The 25,465-nt window shown below is 42.0% G+C and overlaps 1 protein-coding gene across 2 annotated transcripts; it reads right to left on the bottom strand.

Moving 5' to 3' along the window:
- LOC139415766 (butyrophilin subfamily 2 member A2-like) lies at positions 1-25,465 on the bottom strand. 2 transcript variants are annotated; one of them, XM_071163849.1, is made up of 5 exons: positions 25,328-25,457; positions 17,526-17,672; positions 6,156-6,512; positions 388-672; positions 1-204 (listed from the first exon to the last, which is right to left on the bottom strand). In XM_071163849.1, exons 3-5 carry the CDS (start codon positions 6,403-6,405, stop codon positions 53-55), a joined length of 687 nt encoding a protein of 228 aa, XP_071019950.1. In that variant the 5' UTR covers positions 6,406-6,512; positions 17,526-17,672; positions 25,328-25,457; the 3' UTR covers positions 1-52. The 2 variants fall into 2 exon arrangements, with proteins under 2 accessions (XP_071019950.1, XP_071019951.1); XM_071163850.1 differs by lacking the exon at positions 17,526-17,672 and having other exon boundaries at positions 25,328-25,465.

Genomic DNA, 25,465 nt, shown 5'->3' with positions numbered 1-25,465 from the left:
AGACATCAATGACCAGTCAGAGATCAATGACCAGTCAGAGATCAAGGACCAGTCAGACATCAAGGTTAAACTCACCTGTATGTTTTCTCCACATGTAGACACCAGCTGAAGCTGTGAGAACTACAACAGCTGCAAGAACTATAACAGCTGCAGCTATTAGTAGACCAACCTTCCACCAGTAGGGTAATATAGGAAACACGTCATCTGAAACAGAGAAGCCATGTCAAACCATTACAACACTACATATGTCCTGTACAGGAAGTAAAGCATCATTTATACATACTACTGAACAGACCAATAAGGTCACACCCTAGGAAACCGTCCTCCACCAACTAGTCTAACTAACTAGAGGTCTCAGGTATTTGGGTTAACCAATGAAGACCTCACCTGGGACATGAATCTCTGTCTCCTTCAGGTGATTGATCTCCGTCTGGTGAACTCTACAGGTGAACCTGTTGGTGTCAGTCTGGTCCACGGTGACATGTCGTCTCACAGCGTAGAGGCCTTCTGAGTCTCTATATTTCTCTGGAGGTCCATCAGCAGGTAGGATGGTTCCAGAACTGTCCAGAAACTCCATCTCAGGTTCAGGAAACCAGCCTCCAGACTCACACTTCAGGACCACCCCCCAGTCTTTAGTTCCATCAATAGAGATCACTGGCTGAGATACAGCACCTACAGATACAAGATAAAACAGAGATCACTGGCTGAGATACAGATACAAGATAAAACAGAGTTCACTGGCCGAGATACAGCACCTACACAGATACAAGATAAAACAGATATCACTGGCTGAGATACAGATACAAGATAAAACAGAGATCACTGGCCGAGATACAGCACCTACACAGATACAAGATAAAACAGATCACTGGCTGAGATACAGCACCTACACAGATACAAGATAAAACAGATCACTGGCTGAGATACAGCACCTACAGATACAAGATAAAACAGAGATCACTGGCTGAGATACAGCACCTACAGATACAAGATAAAACAGAGATCACTGGCTGAGATACAGCACTTACACAGATACAAGATACAACAGAGTATTGACAGAAAGATGGTCAGAAGTCATGAACAGAACCCTGCAGCACTCCAGTATTAACAGAACCCTGCAGCACCCCAGTATTAACAGAACCCTGCAGCACTCCAGTATTAACAGAACCCTGCAGCACCTCCAGTATTAACAGAACCCTGCAACACTGCAGTATTAACAGAACCCTGCAGCACTCCAGTATTAACAGAACCCTGCAGCACTCCAGCATTACCATGTCATCAACCTGAATACATTGTGATGTAACACTGAGATAATCATTAAACCATAACAGCTTTACTTGACAGACATCAATAATTCACTGTGTCAAAAGCCTTGGACAAATCAATTAGCAAAACAGCACAATGCTGTTGACTATACAATACATTCTCTACAGTATGTATTACTATCAGTACATAGTAACTACTGTGAGTCAACAGCAGGTAGTAGGGATATTGGGACACAGACAGTGAGTCAACAGTAGGTAGTATGAATATTGGGACACAGACAGTGAGTCAACAGTAGGTAGTAGGAATATTTGGACACAGCCAGTGAGTCAACAGTAGGTAGTAGGAATATTGGGACAATACAGTAGGTAGTAGGAATATTGGGACACAGAGAGTGAGTCCACAGTAGGTAGTAGGAATATTGGGACACAGACAGTGAGTCAACAGTAGGTAGTAGGAATATTTGGACACAGCCAGTGAGTCAACAGTAGGTAGTAGGAATATTGGGACACAGACAGTGTGACAGACCAGCAGAATACATGATCTCTAACAGAGGAAGGAATGATACGGGAGGAAGACCAGCTGAATACATGATAAGGGAGGAAGACCAGCTGAATACATGATCTATAACAGAGGAAGGACTGATGAGGGAGGAAGACCAGCTGAATACATGATGAGGGAGGAAGACCAGCTGAATACATGATGAGGGAGGAAGACCAGCTGAATACATGATCTATAACAGAGGAAGGACTGATGAGGGAGGAAGACCAGCTGAATACATGACAAGGGAGGAAGACCAGCTTCCGGCGCCGACAGAGATGGCTGCCTCGCTTCGCGTTCCTAGGAAACTATGCAGTTTTTTGTTTTTTTACGTGTTATTTCTTACATTAGTACCCCAGGTCATCTTAGGTTTCATTACATACAGTCGAGAAGAACTACTGAATATAAGATCAGCATCAACTCACCATCAGTACGACCAAGAATATGTTTTTCGCGACGCGGATCCTGTGTTCTGCCTTACAAACAGGACAACGGAGTGGATCCTATGCAGCGACCCAAAAAAACGACTCCGAAAGAGAGGGAAACGAGGCGGTCTTCTGGTCAGACTCCGGAGACGGCCACAGCGCGCACCACTCCCTAGCATTCTTCTTGCCAATGTCCAGTCTCTTGACAACAAGGTTGATGAAATCCGAGCAAGGGTAGCATTCCAGAGGGACATCAGAGACTGTAACGTTCTTTGCTTCACGGAAACGTGGCTTACTGGAGAGACGCTATCCGAATCGGTGCAGCCAACAGGTTTCTCCACGCATCGCGCAGACAGGAAAAAACATCTTTCTGGTAAAAAGAGGGGCGGGGGCGTATGCCTTATGACTAACGTGACATGGTGCGACGAAAGAAACATACAGGAACTCAAATCCTTCTGTTCACCTGATTTAGAATTCCTCACAATCAAATGTAGACCGCATTATCTACCAAGAGAATTCTCTTCGATTATAATCACAGCCGTATATATCCCCCCCCAAGCAGACACATCGATGGCTCTGAACGAACTTTATTTAACTCTCTGCAAACTGGAAACAATTTATCCGGAGGCTGCATTCATTGTAGCTGGGGATTTTAACAAGGCTAATCTGAAAACAAGACTCCCCAAATTTTATCAGCATATCGATTGCGCAACCAGGGGAGGAAAGACCTTGGACCATTGTTACTCTAACTTCCGCGACGCATATAAGGCCCTGCCCCGCCCCCCTTTCGGAAAAGCTGACCACGACTCCATTTTGTTGATCCCTGCCTACAGACAGAAACTAAAACAAGAGGCTCCCACGCTGAGGTCTGTCCAACGCTGGTCCGACCAAGCTGACTCCACACTCCAAGACTGCTTCCATCACGTGGACTGGGAGATGTTTCGTATTGCGTCAGATAACAACATTGACGAATACGCTGATTCGGTGTGCGAGTTCATTAGAACGTGCGTTGAAGATGTCGTTCCCATAGCAACGATTAAAACATTCCCTAACCAGAAACCGTGGATTGATGGCAGCATTCGTGTGAAACTGAAAGCGCGAACCACTGCTTTTAATCAGGGCAAGGTGTCTGGTAACATGACCGAATACAAACAGTGCAGCTATTCCCTCCGCAAGGCTATCAAACAAGCTAAGCGCCAGTACAGAGACAAAGTAGAATCTCAATTCAACGGCTCAGACACAAGAGGCATGTGGCAGGGTCTACAGTCAATCACGGACTACAGGAAGAAACCCAGCCCAGTCACGGACCAGGATGTCTTGCTCCCAGGCAGACTAAATAACTTTTTTGCCCGCTTTGAGGACAATACAGTGCCACTGACACGGCCTGCAACGAAAACATGCGGTCTCTCCTTCACTGCAGCCGAGGTGAGTAAGACATTTAAACGTGTTAACCCTCGCAAGGCTGCAGGCCCAGATGGCATCCCCAGCCGCGCCCTCAGAGCATGCGCAGACCAGCTGGCCGGTGTGTTTACGGACATATTCAATCAATCCCTATACCAGTCTGCTGTTCCCACATGCTTCAAGAGGGCCACCATTGTTCCTGTTCCCAAGAAAGCTAAGGTAACTGAGCTAAATGACTACCGCCCCGTAGCACTCACATCCGTCATCATGAAGTGCTTTGAGAGACTAGTCAAGGACCATATCACCTCCACCCTACCTGACACCCTAGACCCACTCCAATTTGCTTACCGCCCAAATAGGTCCACAGACGATGCAATCTCAACCACACTGCACACTGCCCTAACCCATCTGGACAAGAGGAATACCTATGTGAGAATGCTGTTCATCGACTACAGCTCGGCATTCAACACCATAGTACCCTCCAAGCTCGTCATCAAGCTCGAGACCCTGGGTCTCGACCCCGCCCTGTGCAACTGGGTACTGGACTTCCTGACGGGCCGCCCCCAGGTGGTGAGGGTAGGCAACAACATCTCCTCCCCGCTGATCCTCAACACTGGGGCCCCACAAGGTTGCGTTCTGAGCCCTCTCCTGTACTCCCTGTTCACCCACGACTGCGGGGCCACGCACGCCTCCAACTCAATCATCAAGTTTGCGGACGACACAACAGTGGTAGGCTTGATTACCAACAACGATGAGACGGCCTACAGGGAGGAGGTGAGGGCCCTCGGAGTGTGGTGTCAGGAAAACAACCTCACACTCAACGTCAACAAAACTAAGGAGATGATTGTGGACTTCAGGAAACAGCAGAGGGAACACCCCCCTATCCACATCGATGGAACAGTAGTGGAGAGGGTAGCAAGTTTTAAGTTCCTCGGCATACACATCACAGACAAACTGAATTGGTCCACTCACACAGACAGCATCGTGAAGAAGGCGCAGCAGCGCCTCTTCAACCTCAGGAGGCTGAAGAAATTCGGCTTGTCACCAAAAGCACTCACAAACTTCTACAGATGCACAATCGAGAGCATCCTGGCGGGCTGTATCACCGCCTGGTATGGCAACTGCACCGCCCTCAACCGTAAGGCTCTCCAGAGGGTAGTGAGGTCTGCACAACGCATCACCGGGGGCAAACTACCTGCCCTCCAGGACACCTACACCACCCGATGTCACAGGAAGGCCATAAAGATCATCAAGGACATCAACCACCCGAGCCACTGCCTGTTCACCCCGCTATCATCCAGAAGGCGAGGTCAGTACAGGTGCATCAAAGCTGGGACCGAGAGACTGAAAAACAGCTTCTATCTCAAGGCCATCAGACTGTTAAACAGCCACCACTAACACTGAGTGGCTGCTGCCAACACACTGACACTGACTCAACTCCAGCCACTTTAATAATGGGAATTGATGGGAAATGATGTAAATATATCACTAGCCACTTTAAACAATGCTACCTTATATAAATGTTACTTACCCTACATTATTCATCTCATATGCATACGTATATACTGTACTCTATATCATCGACGGTATCCTTATGTAATACATGTATCACTAGCCACTTTATACTATACTATGCCACTTTGTTTACATACTCATCTCATTTGTACATACTGTACCCGATACCATCTACTGTATCTTGCCTATGCTGCTCTGTACCATCACTCATTCATATATCCTTATGTACATATTCTTTATCCCCTTACACTGTGTACAAGACAGTAGTTTTGGAATTGTTAGTTAGATTACTTGTTATTACTGCATTGTCGGAACTAGAAGCACAAGCATTTCGCTACACTCGCATTAACATCTGCTAACCATGTGTATGTGACAAATAAAATTTGATTTGATTTGATTTGAATACATGATCTATAACAGAGGAAGGAATGATGAGGGAGGAAGACCAGCTGAATACATGATAAGGGAGGAAGACCAGCTGAATACATGATGAGGGAGGAAGACCAGCTGAATACATGACCTCTAACAGAGGAAGGAATGATGAGGGAGGAAGACGAGCTGAATATATGATGAGGGAGGAAGACCAGCTGAATACATGATGAGGGAGGAAGACCAGCCTAATACATGATCTATAACAGAGGAAGGAATGATGAGGGAGGAAGACCAGCTGAATACATGATCTATAACAGAGGAAGGAATGATGAGGGAGGAAGACCAGCTGAATACATGATGAGGGAGGAAGACCAGCTGAATACATGATCTATAAAAGAGGAAGGAATGATGTGGGAGGAAGACCAGCTGAATACATGATGAGGGAGGAAGACCAGCTGAATACATGATCTATAACAGAGGAAGGAATGATGAGGGAGGAAGACCAGCTGAATACATGATCTATAACAGAGGAATGAAATGATGATGAAGGAGGAAGACATGTTGACTTTTTAGCAGGCAATCATTTAGCCAGATTTACCAATACAACCTCTGATCACATCTCCAGTATTCATGACTCACCAACAAAGAGTTGAACAGTGGTGTTCTTCACCTGGCTGGTCAGTGTTGGAATGAAGCACCTGTAGCTTCCAGCATCAGAGAGAGTAACTCTGGTCAGCTTTAAGGAGAAGTTGCTGTTCTTCAGTTCTTCATGAAACATTGATGTCCTTCCCCTGTAGGATGTAAACTGCTCCTCATTCGAGTCTCGACCTTGACGGTAAAGATGGACATTTCTTGTTTTCAGGTACAATCCTGTCCACTCCACTGCCATGTCCTCAGCACTGACATTGGGTTTCAGGGAACATGGCAGAATGACGTCATCACCAGCTAAGGCAACGACTCGGTCAGCCGGTCCAACAACCTGAACCTCAGACGACCCTGGAGAAAAACAAAGGACACACAGTTAAAGACACCTGGTAACTTCCTGTTTCTGATTCTGGCCCATATGACACCATTCATACCTATGTGAAGACTCAGGTGGTGTCTCATGTGGGACATTTTTGTAGACAGTTTTAGCTACTCCAGGAAGTGACGTTGCTAGCTCAATGCTGCTCCCTCTCATTAAGTAACTCAAGTTGTAGGCCAACTATACACTGAGCATACAAAACATTATGAACACCTGAGCTGTGTTCGAATACCCATACTAACATGCTGTATACTACATACTTATTGAGTATATACTACATACTATTAGTTCATTTTAGAATACTGTAACTGAACAGGATCCTTTCAGTTGAGTGTACTAGCTCTTCGCCTGTCTACCGGAAGTTGATGCTGTTGCTATGCAACCTCTTACTATCTAGTTAGCGTAACAAATGACTACGACATTTTACGACTTCGGGTGTGTTCTTAAATTTAATCTGGAGTGCCGGAGTGCACTCATAAATTCAGAGCATTGTCAGATTGTAAAATCAAAGTGTTTCGCTCTCGTGGCACAAACTACACGCTCGGGCCGAGGAGTAGGGTTGATATGAGCATTCTGACCTTACAACGGTAGTCAAGTACCCAAGCTGGCTAGCTTGCTAGCTACTTCCAGACACAAATGAGACCACTCTGACCATTTATTTAGAGAGGTGACTAACTGTGCTGTTGGCAACAATTTAATTTAGCTTTTTTTGCTGACGTTAACTGACATCATTCATATTCAAAGGGTGTTGAGCACTCATAAATTCATTATTCTGTGCTCTGGTACACTCAGACAAGAGTGCTCTGAAATCAGTGTAGATATCCAGAGCGAATTTACGAAAAAGCACCCGAATGTCCATTGAGAAAGCACAACGAATACACCATTTAGCTAAGCTAAGAATGATGGGAATAATCAAGTCAATAAACGTTGGGTAGTTAGATATCCAGTAGTAAATATACTGGCAAGTTTGATGTATAATATAATTTTCTTAAAATCGTATTTTATCTTTATTTAACTAGGCAAGTCAGTTAAGAACAAATTCTTATTTTCAGTGACAGCCTACAGTGGGGTTAACTGCCTTGTTCAGGGGGCAGAACAACAGATTTGTACCTTGTCAGCTTGGGGGTTTGAACTTGCAACCTTCCGGTTACTAGTCCAACACTCTAACCACTAGGCTACGCTGATGTGAACCTCTATTTCCTGAAGAATTGCATTGTGGGCCCTAAAATACGTTGATAATAATGTCCTCTGCGAGTATACCTCATATTTTGGCGAATTTAGTACAACATCCGGGAACTTTTTGCATACTAACTGTATCCATACTATGACCAATAAGCATACTAACTATATCCATACTATGACCAATAAGCATACTAACTGTATCCACACTATGACCAATAAGCATACTAACTATATCCATACTATGACCAATAAGCATACTAACTGTATCCATACTATGACCAATAAGCATACTATATACTATATTCACATCACAAATAGTACAGTTAGTGTTGTTAGTATGAGTATTCGAACACAGCTCTGCTCTTTCCATGACATAGACTGACCAGGTGAATCCAGGTGAAAGCTGTGATCCCTTTATTTTCTAGGGGGTAGATCAGCTTTAATATTGTAGATAGATTGTAGCTTCTGCAAAGACTTTGCCCTGTTGGGTGATGGTCAGAAAACCCCCTTTCTCTCTCTTCCCCCCCCCCCCCCCACCGGTTTATGACCCCCCCATAAATACCGAAACTCTCTCTCTCTCCATTCTATAGAATGATCTTTTGAAAATCCTTTGTTACCACAGAGAGAACCTAGAACGAGGATACAGACAACCGCCGAAATATCTATCTATGAGAACATTTCCGAATGGTACTCTGAAGTATCCATTCTAACAACAACGAAAGGCTTTGATCTTCGGGGAAACACAACCAGAGAGACTCTGATGAACTCTCCAGCAGACGGATCAGATTACAACAGAGAAGACAACAACGACATATATACATTTAAATTGCAATGAGCATTTTGTTAATGTAAAGTACAGTTGAAGTCGAAAGTTTACTTAGGTTGGAGTCATTAAAATTCGTTTTTCAACCACTCAACAAATGTCTTCTTAACAAACTACAGTTTTGGCAAGTCGGTTGGGACATCTACTTTGTGCATGAAACAAGTCATTTTTCCAACAATTGTTTACAGACAGATTATTTTCACTTATAATTCACTGTATCACAATTCCAGTGGGTCAGAAGTTTACACACACTAAGTTGACTGTGCCTTTAAACAGCTTGGACAATTCCAGAAAATTATGTCATGGCTTTAGAAGATTCTGATAGGCTAATTTACATAATTTGAGTCAATTGGAGGTGTACCTGTGGATGTATTTCAAGGCCTACCTTCAAACTCAGTGCCTCTTTGCTTGACATCATGGGAAAATCCAAAGAAAATCAGCCAAGACATCATAGAGGGGGCAAATTGTAAATTGTAGACCTCCACAAGCCTGATTCATCCTTGGGAGCAATTTCCAAACACCTGAAGGTACCACGTTCATCTGTACAAACATTAGTACGCAAGTATAAACACTATGGGACCACGCAGCCGTCATACCGCTCAGGAAGGAGACTTGTTCTGTCTCGTAGGGATGAACGTACTTTGGTGCGAAAAGTGCAAATCAATCCCAGAACAACAGCAAAGGGCCTTGTGAAGATGATGGAGGAAACAGGTACAAAATTATCTATTTCCACAGTAAAACAAGTCCTATATCGACATAACCTGAAAGGCCACTCAGCAAGGAAGAAGCCACTGCTACAAAAACCGTCATAGAAAAGCCAGACTACGGTTTGCAACTGCACATGGGGACAAAGATCGTGCTTTTTGTTTGTTTCTAATGAAACAAAAGTAGAACTGTTTGGCCATAATGACCATCGTTAAGTTTGGAGGAAAAAGAGGGAGGCTTGCAAGCCGAAGAACACTATCCCAAACGTGAAGCACGGGGGAGGCAGCATCATGTTGTGGGGGTGCTTTGCTGCAGGACGGACTGGTGCATTTCACAAAATAGATGGCATCATGAGATCGGACATTTATGTGGATATATTGAAGTAACATCTCAAGGCATCAGTCAGGAAGTTAAAGCTTGGTCGCAAATGGGTCTTCCAAATGGACAATGACCTCAAGCATACTTCCAGTTGTGGAATAATGGCTTAAGGACAACAAAGTCAAGGTTTTGGAGAGGCCATCACAAAGCCCTGACCTCAATCCTATAGAAAATGTGTGGGCAGAACTGATAATGCATTTGTGAGCAAGGAGGCCTAGAAACCTTACTCAGTTACACCAGCTCTGTCAGGAGGAATGGGCCAAAATTCACCCAACTTATTGTGGGAAGCTTGTGGAAGGCTACCCAAAACGTTTGACCCAAGTTAGTCAATTTAATGGCAATGCTACCAAATACTATTTGAGTGTATGTAAACTTCTGACCCACTGGGAATGTGATGAAAGAAATAAAAGCTGAAATAAATCCTTCTCTCTACTATTATTCTGACATTTCACATTCTTAAAATAAAGTGGTGATCCTCATTTTTACTAGGATTAAATGTCAGGAATTGTGAAAAACTGAGTTTAAATGTATTTGGATAAGGTGTATGTAAACTTCCGACTTCAACTGTTTATCAACTGTATATGTTAAACAGTTCCATACTCTACCACTAATGAATACAGTACCATAACAACCATCAGCTCTATATGTTAAACAGTTCCATACTCTACCACTAATGAATACAGTACCATAACAACCATCAGCTCTATATGTTAAACAGTTCCATACTCTACCACTAATGAATACAGTACCATATGCCAAAAATTTGAGATTTGACCATTGTCAAGTCCTAGGTGATGGATATCAGATTCACCCCCGTCCCCTGAAACACACACAGGCCCCCCGTTGTGACCATTGTCAAGTAAAAGGAGATCAGATTCACCCCTGTCCCCTGAAACACACACAGGCCCCCCATTGTGACCTTTTCCCCAAGCATCTCTGCAGTCAGACTTTTTGATGATTTTATGCCACCAGGCATCATGAGGTGTCATGATAGGACAATAAATAAACGATATTAATAATTTATTTTAAAATGTATATCCCTCATCTGCACAAAATGGAAAGCTCTCTCTCACTCCTGCTCACAAACATGGGCTCTGGGATTTGCAACCATTACATTTTGTTCACTCACATAACACTTTTCCAAACCCATCTTCCATCCCCACATATTGTTCCTGTGTTTGCTGTGTGTTTACCATGTTGATTCAGTTCTTTACTGTTCCAGTTCCTTTACTTGAAGATGTGTTATTTCAATAATTATTATTTAGCTAATTATCCTTTCTTCTAATGCTGTCTTATCTATTTATAAAATACTGTAAAAACAAGGAAAAATATTTTAAAAAATACAGTTGAATACTAAAATACATATATATATTTTCACCATTCCCTGTCTTGGTTGGTATAGTTGTAGTTTATTTCTTTATCAATTGTTGTATTTTATTGTTTTCCTATATTTTGTTATTTCAATCCCTAACATGGCTAGAATTGTGTGTTTCATTATTTGCCCCCTCTATGAGAACATTGTAATTTTTAGATTAGACATGGAGTAGTCTTTGTGTTTCTGAACATACAGTTTATCTACTACGAGAGCTACACAGCTTGTATGGGTCTACAGTCTACAGTCTACAGTCCACAATGTCTGCTGCCTTAGTTTGTTTGATGGCAGTTTGGGTAAACTCCAGAATGTTATCAAGAGCGATCAGATGATTTGCAATGTATTGCAAAGTCCCTCTTTGCCATGCAAATGAACTGATCCCCCAAAAACATTTCCACTGCATTTCAGCCCTGCCACAAAAGGACCAGCTGACATTATGTCAGTGATTCTCTCGTTAACAGAGGTTAGTGTTGACGAGGACAAGGCTGGAGATCACTCTGTCATGGTGATTGAGTTCGAATAACAGACTGGAAGCTTGAAAAGGAGGGTGGTGCTTGGAATCATTGTTCTTCCATGGTTACCTGTGTTAGGTTCTTATTTTTCAGAGTAAATAACCCACGGACACTAGAGAAGCTTTAACCAAGTTGAATTCTTCCCAAAGGTTCTGTACAGCTGTAATCAGACAACCCAACATTTGTTCCATCCAGATATTTATGTCCCACTTAAGACACTCCCTCTTGTCTCCAATCGTTACATCTTATGCTCAACAGGAAGAAGGTAACCAGATACTAAACCCTGATTACTAACTTAAGAGGAACTGACCTCACCTCCTGACCTCAACCATTCCTTCCCCTAGTCCACAGACGAACATCTGTCTCCCCTATCTCAACCCCTCCGTCCCCTAGTCCACAGACGACCATCTGTCTCCCCTATCTCAACCCCTCCGTCCCCTAGTCCACAGACGACCATCTGTCTCCCCTATCTCAACCCCTCTGTCCCCGAGTCAACAGATGTCCATCTGTCTCCCCTATCTCAACCGTTGCTCTACTCCCTCAACTCATTCCAACCCATTCCAACTCATTCCAACCCATTCCAACCCATTCCAACTCATTCCAACCCATTCCAACCCATTCCAACACATTCCAACCCATTCCAACCCATTCCAACCCATTCCAACCCATTCCAACCCATTCCAACCCATTCCAACTCATTCCAACCCATTCCAACCCATTCCAACCCATTCCAACCCATTCCAACCCATTCCAACCCATTCCAACCCATTCCAACCCATTCCAACCCATTCCAACTCATTCCAACTCATTCCAACCCATTCCACAGCTATCTGTTTTTCTACAGAGGCCCAGTCTTTTTCTCCTTGGATTCTATGCTTCTTTCGTTTAATTAATATCTCAATGTTCAAAATGTGGAACCCAACAGTCCCTCGTCTTGAACAATAGCATCCTAATGTTCAACTCATATGAACTTGGAAATTACTAATACATGTATAAACAATGATAATAAAACATGAATAAAACCTAACAAATTATTATAAAACATTAATTAAACAAACAAACAAATGAACAACCAATGAACAGTCACCGTGAGGTGAACAAATTCAGAGACTTATGGCCTCTGAACTATGATCACACAACAAAATGTAATTCCAGCTGAATCGGCCGTCTCGTTCAATGACAGATGGAGCAGCTTTCAGTTTCTGCACTTCCCACTTCTGGTTCCTAAGAGAGTGACAGCACAAGACTTGGAAAGCAACAAAACGACACACAAAACACAAGACTTGGAAAGCAACAAAAAACACAAAGAAATAACAGTGTTAACAATGTGATAAGCTATGCATAATTATATATGCATGACAACCAAAGCCTGAAACCATGACAATTCCCACTTTCTCTTCACCTGACTCTATGCCTCCAGGACACTTTCCTGCCGGACTATAAAGCCCTAATGATGCTTCCTCGTGCTTTCACCCAGTCTTCCCATTTAGGCGCCAGGTTTCCCGAGAGGTGTTCCCAAGTCATGTCATTTTCTCTTTGTTCCCCTTCTCCTCCATTTTACCTGATAGGCACGAACACCTGACATGGAAGTGTGGATCACTAATCCATGTTCCATCCTCTTGAGGGAAATCAACACTGTATGTATAGAGTATAGTGTGTTATAGGTTAGATGTAATGATAGAGGAGTATAGTGTGTTATGGGTTAGATGTAGTGATAGAGTATAGTGTGTTATGGGTTAGATGTAGTGATAGAGTATAGTGTGTTATGGGTTAGATGTAGTGATAGATTATAGTGTGTTATGGGTTAGATGTAGTGATAGAGTATTGTGTGTTATGGGTTAGATGTAATGATAGAGTATAGTGTGTTATGGGTTAGATGTAGTGATAGAGTATAGTGTGTTATAGGTTAGATGTAGTGATAGAGTATAGTGTGTTATGGGTTAGATGTAGTGATAGAGTATAGTGTGTTAGATGTATGGGTTAGATGTAATGATAGAGTATAGTGTGTTAGATGTATGGGTTAGATGTAATGATAGAGTATAGTGTGTTAGATGTATGGGTTAGATGTAATGATAGAGGAGTATAGTGTGTTAGATGTAATGATAGAGTATAGTGTGTTATGGGTTAGATGTAGTGATAGAGTATAGTGTGTTATGGGTTAGATGTAATGATAGAGGAGTATAGTGTGTTAGATGTAATGATAGAGTATAGTGTGTTATGGGTTAGATGTAGTGATAGAGTATAGTGTGTTATGGGTTAGATGTAGTGATAGAGTATAGTGTGTTATGGGTTAGATGTAATGATAGAGTATAGTGTGTTATGGGTTAGATGTAGTGATAGAGTATTGTGTGTTATGGGTTAGATGTAGTGATAGAGTATAGTGTGTTATGGGTTAGATGTAATGATAGAGGAGTATAGTGTGTTATGGGTTAGATGTAGTGATAGAGTATAGTGTGTTATGGGTTAGATGTAATGATAGAGTATAGTGTGTTATAGGTTAGATGTAGTGATAGAGTATAGTGTGTTATGGGTTAGATGTAGTGATAGAGTATAGTGTGTTATGGGTTAGATCAAAATCAAATCAAATCAAATGTTATTTGTCACATACACATGGTTAGCAGATGTTAATGCGAGTGTAGCAAAATGCTTGTGCTTCTAGTTCCGACAATGCAGTAATAACAAGTAATCTAACTAACAATTCCAAAACTACTGTCTTGTACACAGTGTAAAGGGATAAAGAATATGTACATAAGGATATATGAATGAGTGATGGTACAGAGCAGCATAGGCAAGATACAGTAGATGGTATCGAGTACAGTATATACATATGAGATGAGTATGTAAACAAAGTGGCATAGTTTAAAACCTCTTACTTCTACCCCCTCCTTTTTCGAACATTCTGTTAAAAATCGCGCAACTTTTCAGCGTCCTGCTACTCATGCCAGGAATATAGTATATGCATATGATTAGTATGTGTGGATAGAAAACACTCTGAAGTTTCTAAAACTGGTTAAATCACGGCTGTGACTATAACAGATCGTGTGTTTCATTGAAAAACGCAAGAAAAACTGCTCTCTGAAAGCTAAAAATAATTTCCATAAGTCACTTCCACGAGTTGTTAAAAGAGAACAGAATTTAATATCGACCTGCCTGCAATTCATACAAATTCCACACGATGTCGCCATTGTCGTCATTTTCAATTGAATTAATTGTTGGAAAATCCATCTATCTGGCATCCATTTTCCCAGTCTTCACCCGGATGTTGTTAATGAAGACATTGGCAGCCATTGATTTGCAAGCGAGGACCTATTGAATACACATCGCCCTGTAATCATTTTGATAGATTATAAACGTTTACTAATACCTAAAGTTGGATTACAAAAGGATTTCGAAGTGTTTTGTGAAAGTTTATCGTCGACTTTTTTTATTTTAAAAAATTACGCAGCTTTTAAAAACGATGTTTTTTTCTGAATGACACAGCTTCCATACAAAGCTATTTTGGGTATATATGGACCGATTTAAACGAAAAAAAGACCCAATAGTGATGTTTATGGGGCATATAGGAGTGCCAAGAAAGAAGCTCGTCAAAGGTAATGAATGTTTTATATTTTATTTCTGCGTTTTGGGTAGCGCCGGCTACCGCAAAATCTGTTGTTTACGTGTCGTGCTGGCATTTTGGGGGGTGCATGCTGTCAGATAATAGCTTCTCATGCTTTCGCCGAAAAGCATTTTAAAAATCTGACTTGCTGGCTAGGTTCACACCGAGTGTAGCTTTAATTCAATACCCTGCTTGTGAATTTTGATCAAGGTTTGAGTTGTAACGAGTACATTTAGCATTTAGCGTAGCGCATTTGCATTTCCAGGTGCCTACTTGAGACGTCTGCGTCTCAAGTATGGTCAAGAAGTTAAAGTGGCTAGTGATACATGTATTACATAAGGATACAGTCGATGATATAGAGTACAGTATATACGTATGCATATGAGATGAATAATGTAGGGTAAGTAACATTATATAAGGTAGCATTGTTTAAAGTGGCTAGTGATATATTTACATCATTTCCCATCAATTCCCATTATTAAAGTGGCTGGAGTTGAGTCAGTGTCAGTGTGTTGGCAGCAGCCACTCAGTGTTAGTGGTGGCTGTTTAACAGTCTGATGGCCTTGAGATAGAAGCTGTTTTTCAGTCTCTCGGTCCCAGCTTTGATGCACCTGTACTGACCTCGCCTTCTGGATGATAGCGGGGTGAACAGGCAGTGGCTCGGGTGGTTGTTGTCCTTGATGATCTTTATGGCCTTCCTGTGACATCGGGTGGTGTAGGTGTCCTGGAGGGCAGGTAGTTTGCCCCCGGTGATGCGTTGTGCAGACCTCACTACCCTCTGGAGAGCCTTACTACGGTTGAGGGCGGTGCAGTAGCCATACCAGGCGGTGATACAGCCCGCCAGGATGCTCTCGATTGTGCATCTGTAGAAGTTTGTGAGTGCTTTTGGTGACAAGCCAAATTTCTTCAGCCTCCTGAGGTTGAAGAGGCGCTGCTGCGCCTTCTTCACGATGCTGTCTGTGTGGGTGGACCAATTCAGTTTGTCTGTGATGTGTATGCCGAGGAACTTAAAACTTTCTACCCTCTCCACTACTGTTCCATTGATGTGGATAGGGGGGTGTTCCCTCTGCTGTTTCCTGAAGTCCACAATCATCTCCTTAGTTTTGTTGACGTTGAGTGTGAGGTTATTTTCCTGACACCACACTCCGAGGGCCCTCACCTCCTCCCTGTAGGCCGTCTCGTCGTTGTTGGTAATCAAGCCTACCACTGTTGTGTCGTCCGCAAACTTGATGATTGAGTTGGAGGCGTGCGTGGCCACGCAGTCGTGGGTGAACAGGGAGTACAGGAGAGGGCTCAGAACGCACCCTTGTGGGGCCCCAGTGTTGAGGATCAGCGGGGAGGAGATGTTGTTGCCTACCCTCACCACCTGGGGGCGGCCCGTCAGGAAGTCCAGTACCCAGTTGCACAGGGCGGGGTCGAGACCCAGGGTCTCGAGCTTGATGACGAGGTTGGAGGGTACTATGGTGTTGAATGCCGAGCTGTAGTCGATGAACAGCATTCTCACATAGATGTAGTGATAGAGGAGTATAGTGTGTTATGGGTTAGATGTAATGATAGAGTATGGGTTAGATGTATGGGTTAGATGTAATGATAGAGTATGGGTCAGATGTAATGATAGAGTATGGGTTAGATGTATGGGTCAGATGTAATGATAGAGTATGGGTTAGATGTATGGGTTAGATGTAATGATAGAGTATTGGTTAGATGTATGGGTTAGATGTAATGATAGAGTGTGGGTTAGATGTATGGGTTAGATGTAATGATAGAGTATTGGTTAGATGTATGGGTTAGATGTAATGATAGAGTATGGGTTAGATCCCACGAGGGCGTCCAGTGATTCCCCCACACAAACCACCTCCCTTCATCATGACACTGAGAGATACGTTTCTCGGCCGCATAAATGTTAGCAGCGTATCCACCCCTCATCGTGCTTTAGCAATTCTCTCTCGCTGTATCCCAATCACAACGAAAACATTTTATAATTTATCCCAACCAGAATCTAGAATGACTGACCTCAGCGCTCACTTTGAGACTAGGCTCCAATTCCAGTTTTATCAACTTCGATCGTCCCTGTGAGAACACACATTTATAAACCACCTTTTACTGCCGGTCATAACTCTTCTCATTACAGCCCCCCCTTTTGTCCCTGTTGTCCTGTCATGAGTGGCCTGGTCAAGAAAGATCAGGATCTCAATGCATTCCCAGTTTAAATAGTTAGCAAGGCGTATACCCCCTCCCATTTCCGTCGCCCTGCACCTATCATTCTGGCGTGTCTTGTTCAGATGTCATTTACAGTTAATTTTCCCAAAGGCACATGTAAACTTTTGCCTGTCACATTTCATGGCCCTTGATAATGTCCCGATTTTAATATCCAAGGAGATACTTCCGTTTCCCCCACGTACACGAGTCTCTCACCTGAGCTTGTTCTCTCTCTCCACGCTCTCAGCACCCCGGCCCTGGTTTACGGCCCGGACTCAGAGTGGTAAAAGTCACTGTCTCTCAGAGCCTTTGTCGCTCTTCCTTCAGTCGGTTAGGGAGGGTTTTGAGGTTGACACACACTGTCTGTGGTCAAAAATTCATGCATTAAAACACGATCTGATGTCACCTTCCATGATAACCTCAAAAAAGCACAGATCATAACAACATAACACTCTAGGAAGAGTTACCAGATCATGAAGATGGCACCCTAACCCTTCGCAGAATTCCACGATCCCTCTGGTGAAATTTATATCAAAATAAAAACACAACACATAAATCACAGTCCATGTCAAGTAACTGTCATCCCTTATTAACACATATTTTCCTTCCTATATGCAGCCTGAACACAGTACCACTGTATAAGTAGCCCAAAAACCAGGACCTCAGGGAATTTACCACTTTCAAACACGTGATTTAAAAAAAACACGTTAAATCAAAAATAAACCAATTCACTTAACTAATCAACTTAGAATCACAACTCTTTATAACTCCCTAAGGAAATGGTAGTATCTCATAAAGTAATGGTACAATTTGGATAGAGACTGGTGTTTCTCGTGAATTATATAATGAACCGTCTATTTAATTCATAATGAACTTGATCATTCTTCATTAGGAATTGTTAATATTCAAGGCTTTTCCTCACCATTCAGATGTTTCCTCCTCCTTTCTTTGCCTGTCCTTCAGAAACCATTTAAATACCTCTTCAAAACATTTCATCCTATAAATCCCACAACACGGCCATATTATCTCACCACCGATCCTTTTCCCCATGTGGTTCTCCATCATACCACATAAAAAAATATATAAGTTCCTTTTAGGTTTGGTAACCCCAATGCTAATTCCTCGTGACCCCTCCACCCTTTCGTCCATTCTAGAATCCCATTCCAGAATAAGACAACATAAAACGTAAATGTATTTAAAAATAAAACCACATAAAATGTCCCATGATTTAAATAAACCCTAAGGCCTCCTGCATTTTGCAAGGAATGTTTGGCCATATTTAAATGTGTTACCTTTAGAATCCGTTCCCCTGGCGTTTAGAATCTTCAACCCAAAATATGTTTTCCTGCGGCAAATTTAGCCAATTTCTCATCGCAAGGAATCCCACAATATTTAATCCCTGGCCTTTACTGAACAGTTAGGTAAAACGTTATCTCATACGTCTTCCTTCACAACTTTAATCTCTATGTATATCGATGGAACAGAGACACCGCTAGGTGAAAGTTCCATTCTTGCTAACCTCAAAACGAGTAGTTGTTGATCTTTTGAAAATGATGCAAACGCTTGCCTGGCAGCATTTCCTCTGAATACAGTTCCACACCCACTTTACACTCCCTTTTCCGATGACCACACCCACTTTACACTCCCTTTTCCAATGACCACACCCACTTTACACTCCCTTCTCCAATGACCACACCCACTTTACACTCCCTTTTCCAATGGCCAAATAGCCACACAGCTAAAACACTCGGTCTCCCTATGCTTTGATGCTTTCCGCCATGTTTCTTTGGTTTAGAGGGTCTACACCAGAAGGTAATGGGTATGGTCATTGAAATTATAGTTAGTGATATTTTCTATGGCCCCAGTCTTTCTGTATTAGTGTTCTGGTGTTACACTTTCTGGGTTTATCGTTACGCATTTTCTGTTGATATAATGCTGACATCTAAACACTGGTATATTGAGCTTTTGATTCTGGTTTTATGTCCTTGTGCCAAGTCATAATTGCCTCCCTGAATTATTTATTTGATTTGAATTCTCCGTCAGCAGGAAAATGTTGTCCAATTTTCTCTAATTTGCTAAATTTTTCCCATATTCCAGCTGAATTGGTAGAATGCTCGTGCACTTCTTTCAGCGCATTTATTAAATTCCGCTATCTCTATATTACAGGGAGAAACAGGTCTGTTGGTCGCCATGCCTCTAGTTATTATTCCCTAAACACTCCCAACAGGAGTTCAGGGTGTTTTAGATTTCTTCATGTCGATCATACACACCTTCTATTAACTATTTCCTAAGATAGCACTACACTCTTCCCCGGATAATAATTAATTGGTCACGGCACTTAATACCTTGTATTAGAACCGATACCATAGACTTCTGTGAATCTATTACTGGAGAATACGGACAGGACTTCATGTCCTATTCCGGTACTTCCTCAAATATCTCTATTATTGATACATCATCTCTCAATATGATACTGCTACTACACGTAAATCAAACAGTGTTCAAATATCCTATCCTATTTTATTTTTGTTTTTTAACTCACTATTTTCTAGAACTCTCGTCTTTAAAAAAAAACTCACTGCAACTGGGACTTCTGTCCTTTTTTTACAGATCTCGCAGGGATATACCCCCACTCTCAAATACCATCAGTCCTGTGTCATGCCAACAGTAAAGCATCCTGAGACCATTCATGTGTGGGGTTGCTTCTCAGCCAAGTGAGTGGGCTCATCCACAATTTTGCCTAAGAACACAACAACTTCTGGAGATGAACAAGGCCTTTTCCAGCATGATGGAGCACCTTGCCATAAGGCAAAGGTGAAAACTAAGTGGGAACAAAACATTGATATTTTGGGTCCATGGCCAGGAAACTCCCCAGACCTAAATCCCATTGAGAACTTGTGGTCAATCCTCAAGAGGCGGGTGGACAAACAAAAACCTCCAAATTCTGACAAACTCCAAGCATTGATTATGCAAGAATGGGCTGCCATCAGTCAGGATGTGGCCCAGAAGTTAATTGACAGCATGCCAGGGTGGATTGCAGAGGTCTTGAAAAAGAAGGGTCAACACAGCAAATATTGACTCTTTGCATCAACTTCATGTAATTGTCAATAAAAGCCTTTGACCCTTATGAAATGCTTGTAATTATACTTCAGTATTCCATAGTAACATCTGACAAAAATATCTAAAGACACTGAAGCAGCAAACTTTGTGAAAATTAATATTTGTCATTCTCAAAACCTTTGGCCTTAATCTAATGTGTTAATATATAGAGGGAATGAGTGATGCAGTCTACACCAAGTTAAATAACTGTTTATAATCTAATGTGTTAATATATAGAGGGAATGAGTGATGCAGTCTACACCAAGTTAAATAACTGTTTATAATCGAATGTGTTAATATATAGAGGGAATGAGTGATGCAGTCTACACCATGTTAAATAACTGTTTACTTCATAATACACATGTTAACATCTGGAAGTACTTCCTTATAAAAGAAACAGTCTGGAGGGTCATTGGGAAACTACTGTCCATTTCCTGGCAAAGATTTTACATTGCCAATAGCCTGAAAGAGGTCATTTTAGTTAGGTTTTTAATGCATATTTACAAGTAGATTTAAACACAAATGTTATCCAATATAATTAGTGGTTCAAGGAGCAAAGCTTTGGGGCAGCAGCATAGCCTAGTGGTTAGAGTGTAGTGGTTAGAGTGTAGTGGTTAGAATGTAGGGGCGGCAGCGTATCCCAGTGGTTAGAGTGTAGTGGTTAGAGCGTTGGACTAGTAACCGAAAATATCAAATCCCAGAGCTGACAAGGTACAACTCTGTCATTCTGCCCCTGAACAGGCAGTTAACCCCACTGTTCCTAGGCCGTCATTGAAAATAAGAATTTGTTCTTAACTGACTTGCCTAGTTTAAAAAAAAAGAATGTATTAGTTTCCGTTGGTTATTAGGGGATAGAGCAGAGAAGCTGGTGAAAGTCTGTTGTATTGGTTATTAGGGGTTAGAACAGAGAAGCTGGTGAAAGCCTGTTGTATTGGTTATTAGGGGATAGAGCAGAGAAGCTGGTGAAAGCCTGTTGTATTGGTTATTAGGGGATAGAGCAGAGAAGCTGGTGAAAGCCTGTTGTATTGGTTATTAGGGGTTAGAACAGAGAAGCTGGTGAAAGCCTGTTGTATTGGTTATTAGGGGTTAGAACAGAGAAGCTGGTGAAAGCCTGTTGTATTGGTTATTAGGGGTTAGAGCAGAGAAGCTGGTGAAAGCCTGTTGTATTGGTTATTAGGGGATAGAGCAGAGAAGCTGGTGAAAGTCTGTTGTATTGGTTATTAGGGGTTAGAACAGAGAAGCTGGTGAAAGCCTGTTGTATTGGTTATTAGGGGGTTATATTTCTTCTGATTCTTTATTGCTATATTATTATTATACCAGTTAACATTCAAATAAAAGTGAGATAGCAAGGCCGAGGAGGGTGCAACTTGAATTTCGACCTGGCCCGGGTATCCTGGAAGGCTATTGACCTCATCCCGTCAGTAGAGGATGCCTGGTTGTACTTCAAAAGTGCCTTCCTCACCATCTTAAATAAGCATGCCCCTTTCAAAAAATGCAGACCTAAGAACAGATATAGCCCTTGGCCAGGTCGCAGTTGTAAATGAGAACTTGTTCTCAACTGGCCTACCTGGTTAAATAAAGGTGTTCTCAACTGGCCTACCTGGTTAAATAAAGGTGTTCTCAACTGGCCTACCTGGTTAAATAAAGGTGTTCTCAACTAGCCTACCTGGTTAAATAAAGGTGTTCTCAACTGGCCTACCTGGTTAAATAAAGGTGTTCTCAACTGGCCTACCTGGTTAAATAAAGGTGTTCTCAACTGGCCTACCTGGTTAAATAAAGGTGTTCTCAACTGGCCTACCTGGTTAAATAAAGGTGTTCTCAACTGGCCTACCTGGTTAAATAAAGGTGTTCTCAACTGGCCTACCTGGTTAAATAAAGGTGTTCTCAACTAGCCTACCTGGTTAAATAAAGGTGTTCTCAACTGGCCTACCTGGTTAAATAAAGGTGTTCTCAACTGGCCTACCTGGTTAAATAAAGGTGTTCTCAACTAGCCTACCTGGTTAAATAAAGGTGTTCTCAACTAGCCTACCTGGTTAAATAAAGGTGTTCTCAACTAGCCTACCTGGTTAAATAAAGGTGTTCTCAACTGGCCTACCTGGTTAAATAAAGGTGTTCTCAACTGGCCTACCTGGTTAAATAAAGGTGTTCTCAACTGGCCTACCTGGTTAAATAAAGGTGTTCTCAACTAGCCTACCTGGTTAAATAAAGGTGTTCTCAACTGGCCTACCTGGTTAAATAAAGGTGTTCTCAACTGGCCTACCTGGTTAAATAAAGGTGTTCTCAACTGGCCTACCTGGTTAAATAAAGGTGTTCTCAACTAGCCTACCTGGTTAAATAAAGGTGTTCTCAACTAGCCTACCTGGTTAAATAAAGGTGTTCTCAACTAGCCTACCTGGTTAAATAAAGGTGTTCTCAACTAGCCGACCTGGTTAAATAAAGGTGTTCTCAACTAGCCTACCTGGTTAAATAAAGGTGTTCAACTGGCCTACCTGGTTAAATAAAGGTGTTCTCAACTAGCCTACCTGGTTAAATAAAGGTGTTCTCAACTGGCCTACCTGGTTAAATAAAGGTGTTCTCAACTAGCCTACCTGGTTAAATAAAGGTGTTCTCAACTAGCCTACCTGGTTAAATAAAGGTGTTCTCAACTAGCCTACCTGGTTAAATAAAGGTGTTCTCAACTAGCCTACCTGGTTAAATAAAGGTGTTCTCAACTGGCCTACCTGGTTAAATAAAGGTGTTCTCAACTAGCCTACCTGGTTAAATAAAGGTGTTCTCAACTAGCCTACCTGGTTAAATAAAGGTGTTCTCAACTAGTCCACCTGGTTAAATAAAGGTGTTCTCAACTGGCCTACCTGGTTAAATAAAGGTGTTCTCAACTAGCCTACCTGGTTAAATAAAGGTGTTCTCAACTAGCCTACCTGGTTAAATAAAGGTGTTCTCAACTGGCCTACCTGGTTAAATAAAGGTGTTCTCAACTGGCCTACCTGGTTAAATAAAGGTGTTCTCAACTGGCCTACCTGGTTAAATAAAGGTGTTCTCAACTAGCCTACCTGGTTAAATAAAGGTGTTCTCAACTGGCCTACCTGGTTAAATAAAGGTGTTCTCAACTGGCCTACCTGGTTAAATAAAGGTGTTCTCAACTAGCCTACCTGGTTAAATAAAGGTGTTCTCAACTGGCCTACCTGGTTAAATAAAGGTGTTCTCAACTAGCCTACCTGGTTAAATAAAGGTGTTCTCAACTAGCCTACCTGGTTAAATAAAGGTGTTCTCAACTAGCCTACCTGGTTAAATAAAGGTGTTCTCAACTGGCCTACCTGGTTAAATAAAGGTGTTCTCAACTGGCCTACCTGGTTAAATAAAGGTGTTCTCAACTGGCCTACCTGGGTAAATAAAGGTGTTCTCAACTGGCCTACCTGGTTAAATAAAGGTGTTCTCAACTGGCCTACCTGGTTAAATAAAGGTGTTCTCAACTAGCCTACCTGGTTAAATAAAGGTGTTCTCAACTGGCCTACCTGGTTAAATAAAGGTGTTCTCAACTAGCCTACCTGGTTAAATAAAGGTGTTCTCAACTAGCCTACCTGGTTAAATAAAGGTGTTCTCAACTGGCCTACCTGGTTAAATAAAGGTGTTCTCAACTAGCCTACCTGGTTAAATAAAGGTGTTCTCAACTGGCCTACCTGGTTAAATAAAGGTGTTCTCAACTAGCCTACCTGGTTAAATAAAGGTGTTCTCAACTGGCCTACCTGGTTAAATAAAGGTGTTCTCAACTAGCCTACCTGGTTAAATAAAGGTGTTCTCAACTGGCCTACCTGGTTAAATAAAGGTGTTCTCAACTGGCCTACCTGGTTAAATAAAGGTGTTCTCAACTGGCCTACCTGGTTAAATAAAGGTGTTCTCAACTGGCCACCTGGTTAAATAAAGGTGTTCTCAACTGGCCTACCTGGTTAAATAAAGGTGTTCTCAACTAGCCTACCTGGTTAAATAAAGGTGTTCTCAACTAGCCTACCTGGTTAAATAAAGGTGTTCTCAACTGGCCTACCTGGTTAAATAAAGGTGTTCTCAACTGGCCTACCTGGTTAAATAAAGGTGTTCTCAACTGGCCTACCTGGTTAAATAAAGGTGTTCTCAACTAGCCTACCTGGTTAAATAAAGGTGTTCTCAACTAGCCTACCTGGTTAAATAAAGGTGTTCTCAACTAGCCTACCTGGTTAAATAAAGGTGTTCTCAACTGGCCTACCTGGTTAAATAAAGGTGTTCTCAACTAGCCTACCTGGTTAAATAAAGGTGTTCTCAACTAGCCTACCTGGTTAAATAAAGGTGTTCTCAACTAGCCTACCTGGTTAAATAAAGGTGTTCTCAACTAGCCTACCTGGTTAAATAAAGGTGTTCTCAACTTGCCTACCTGGTTAAATAAAGGTGTTCTCAACTAGCCTACCTGGTTAAATAAAGGTGTTCTCAACTAGCCTACCTGGTTAAATAAAGGTGTTCTCAACTAGCCTACCTGGTTAAATAAAGGTGTTCTCTACTAGCCTACCTGGTTAAATAAAGGTGTTCTCAACTAGCCTACCTGGTTAAATAAAGGTGTTCTCAACTAGCCTACCTGGTTAAATAAAGGTGTTCTCAACTAGCCTACCTGGTTAAATAAAGGTGTTCTCTACTAGCCTACCTGGTTAAATAAAGGTGTTCTCAACTAGCCTACCTGGTTAAATAAAGGTGTTCTCAACTGGCCTACCTGGTTAAATAAAGGTGTTCTCTACTGGCCTACCTGGTTAAATAAAGGTGACATAAAAAATAAAAAATAATAGTAAAGAGCCATAGTCTACATCATCTCGTGCCAATTGTCAGGAGAAACACTTTCACCTCCGACACCAGATGGAGAGACATAAGACTGCGCACATATATAATAATGTATAGCTTACCACATTGTTAATACTGTTATGTGTTGTGTTTCTTTTTGCTCTTCAAGTCTTGTGCTGTCACTCTCTTAGGAACCGGAAGGAGAAAGTTGAGATGGAAGAAGTCAACAGCTCCAGCGGACACGTTCTCATCAGTGTTCT

Source organism: Oncorhynchus clarkii, chromosome 9 (genome assembly GCF_045791955.1).
Source record: "Oncorhynchus clarkii lewisi isolate Uvic-CL-2024 chromosome 9, UVic_Ocla_1.0, whole genome shotgun sequence".
Taxonomy (NCBI): Eukaryota; Metazoa; Chordata; class Actinopteri; order Salmoniformes; family Salmonidae; genus Oncorhynchus; species Oncorhynchus clarkii.
The sequence above is the reverse complement of the archived record's forward strand: the minus strand, read 5'-3'. Positions and strand labels throughout refer to the sequence as shown.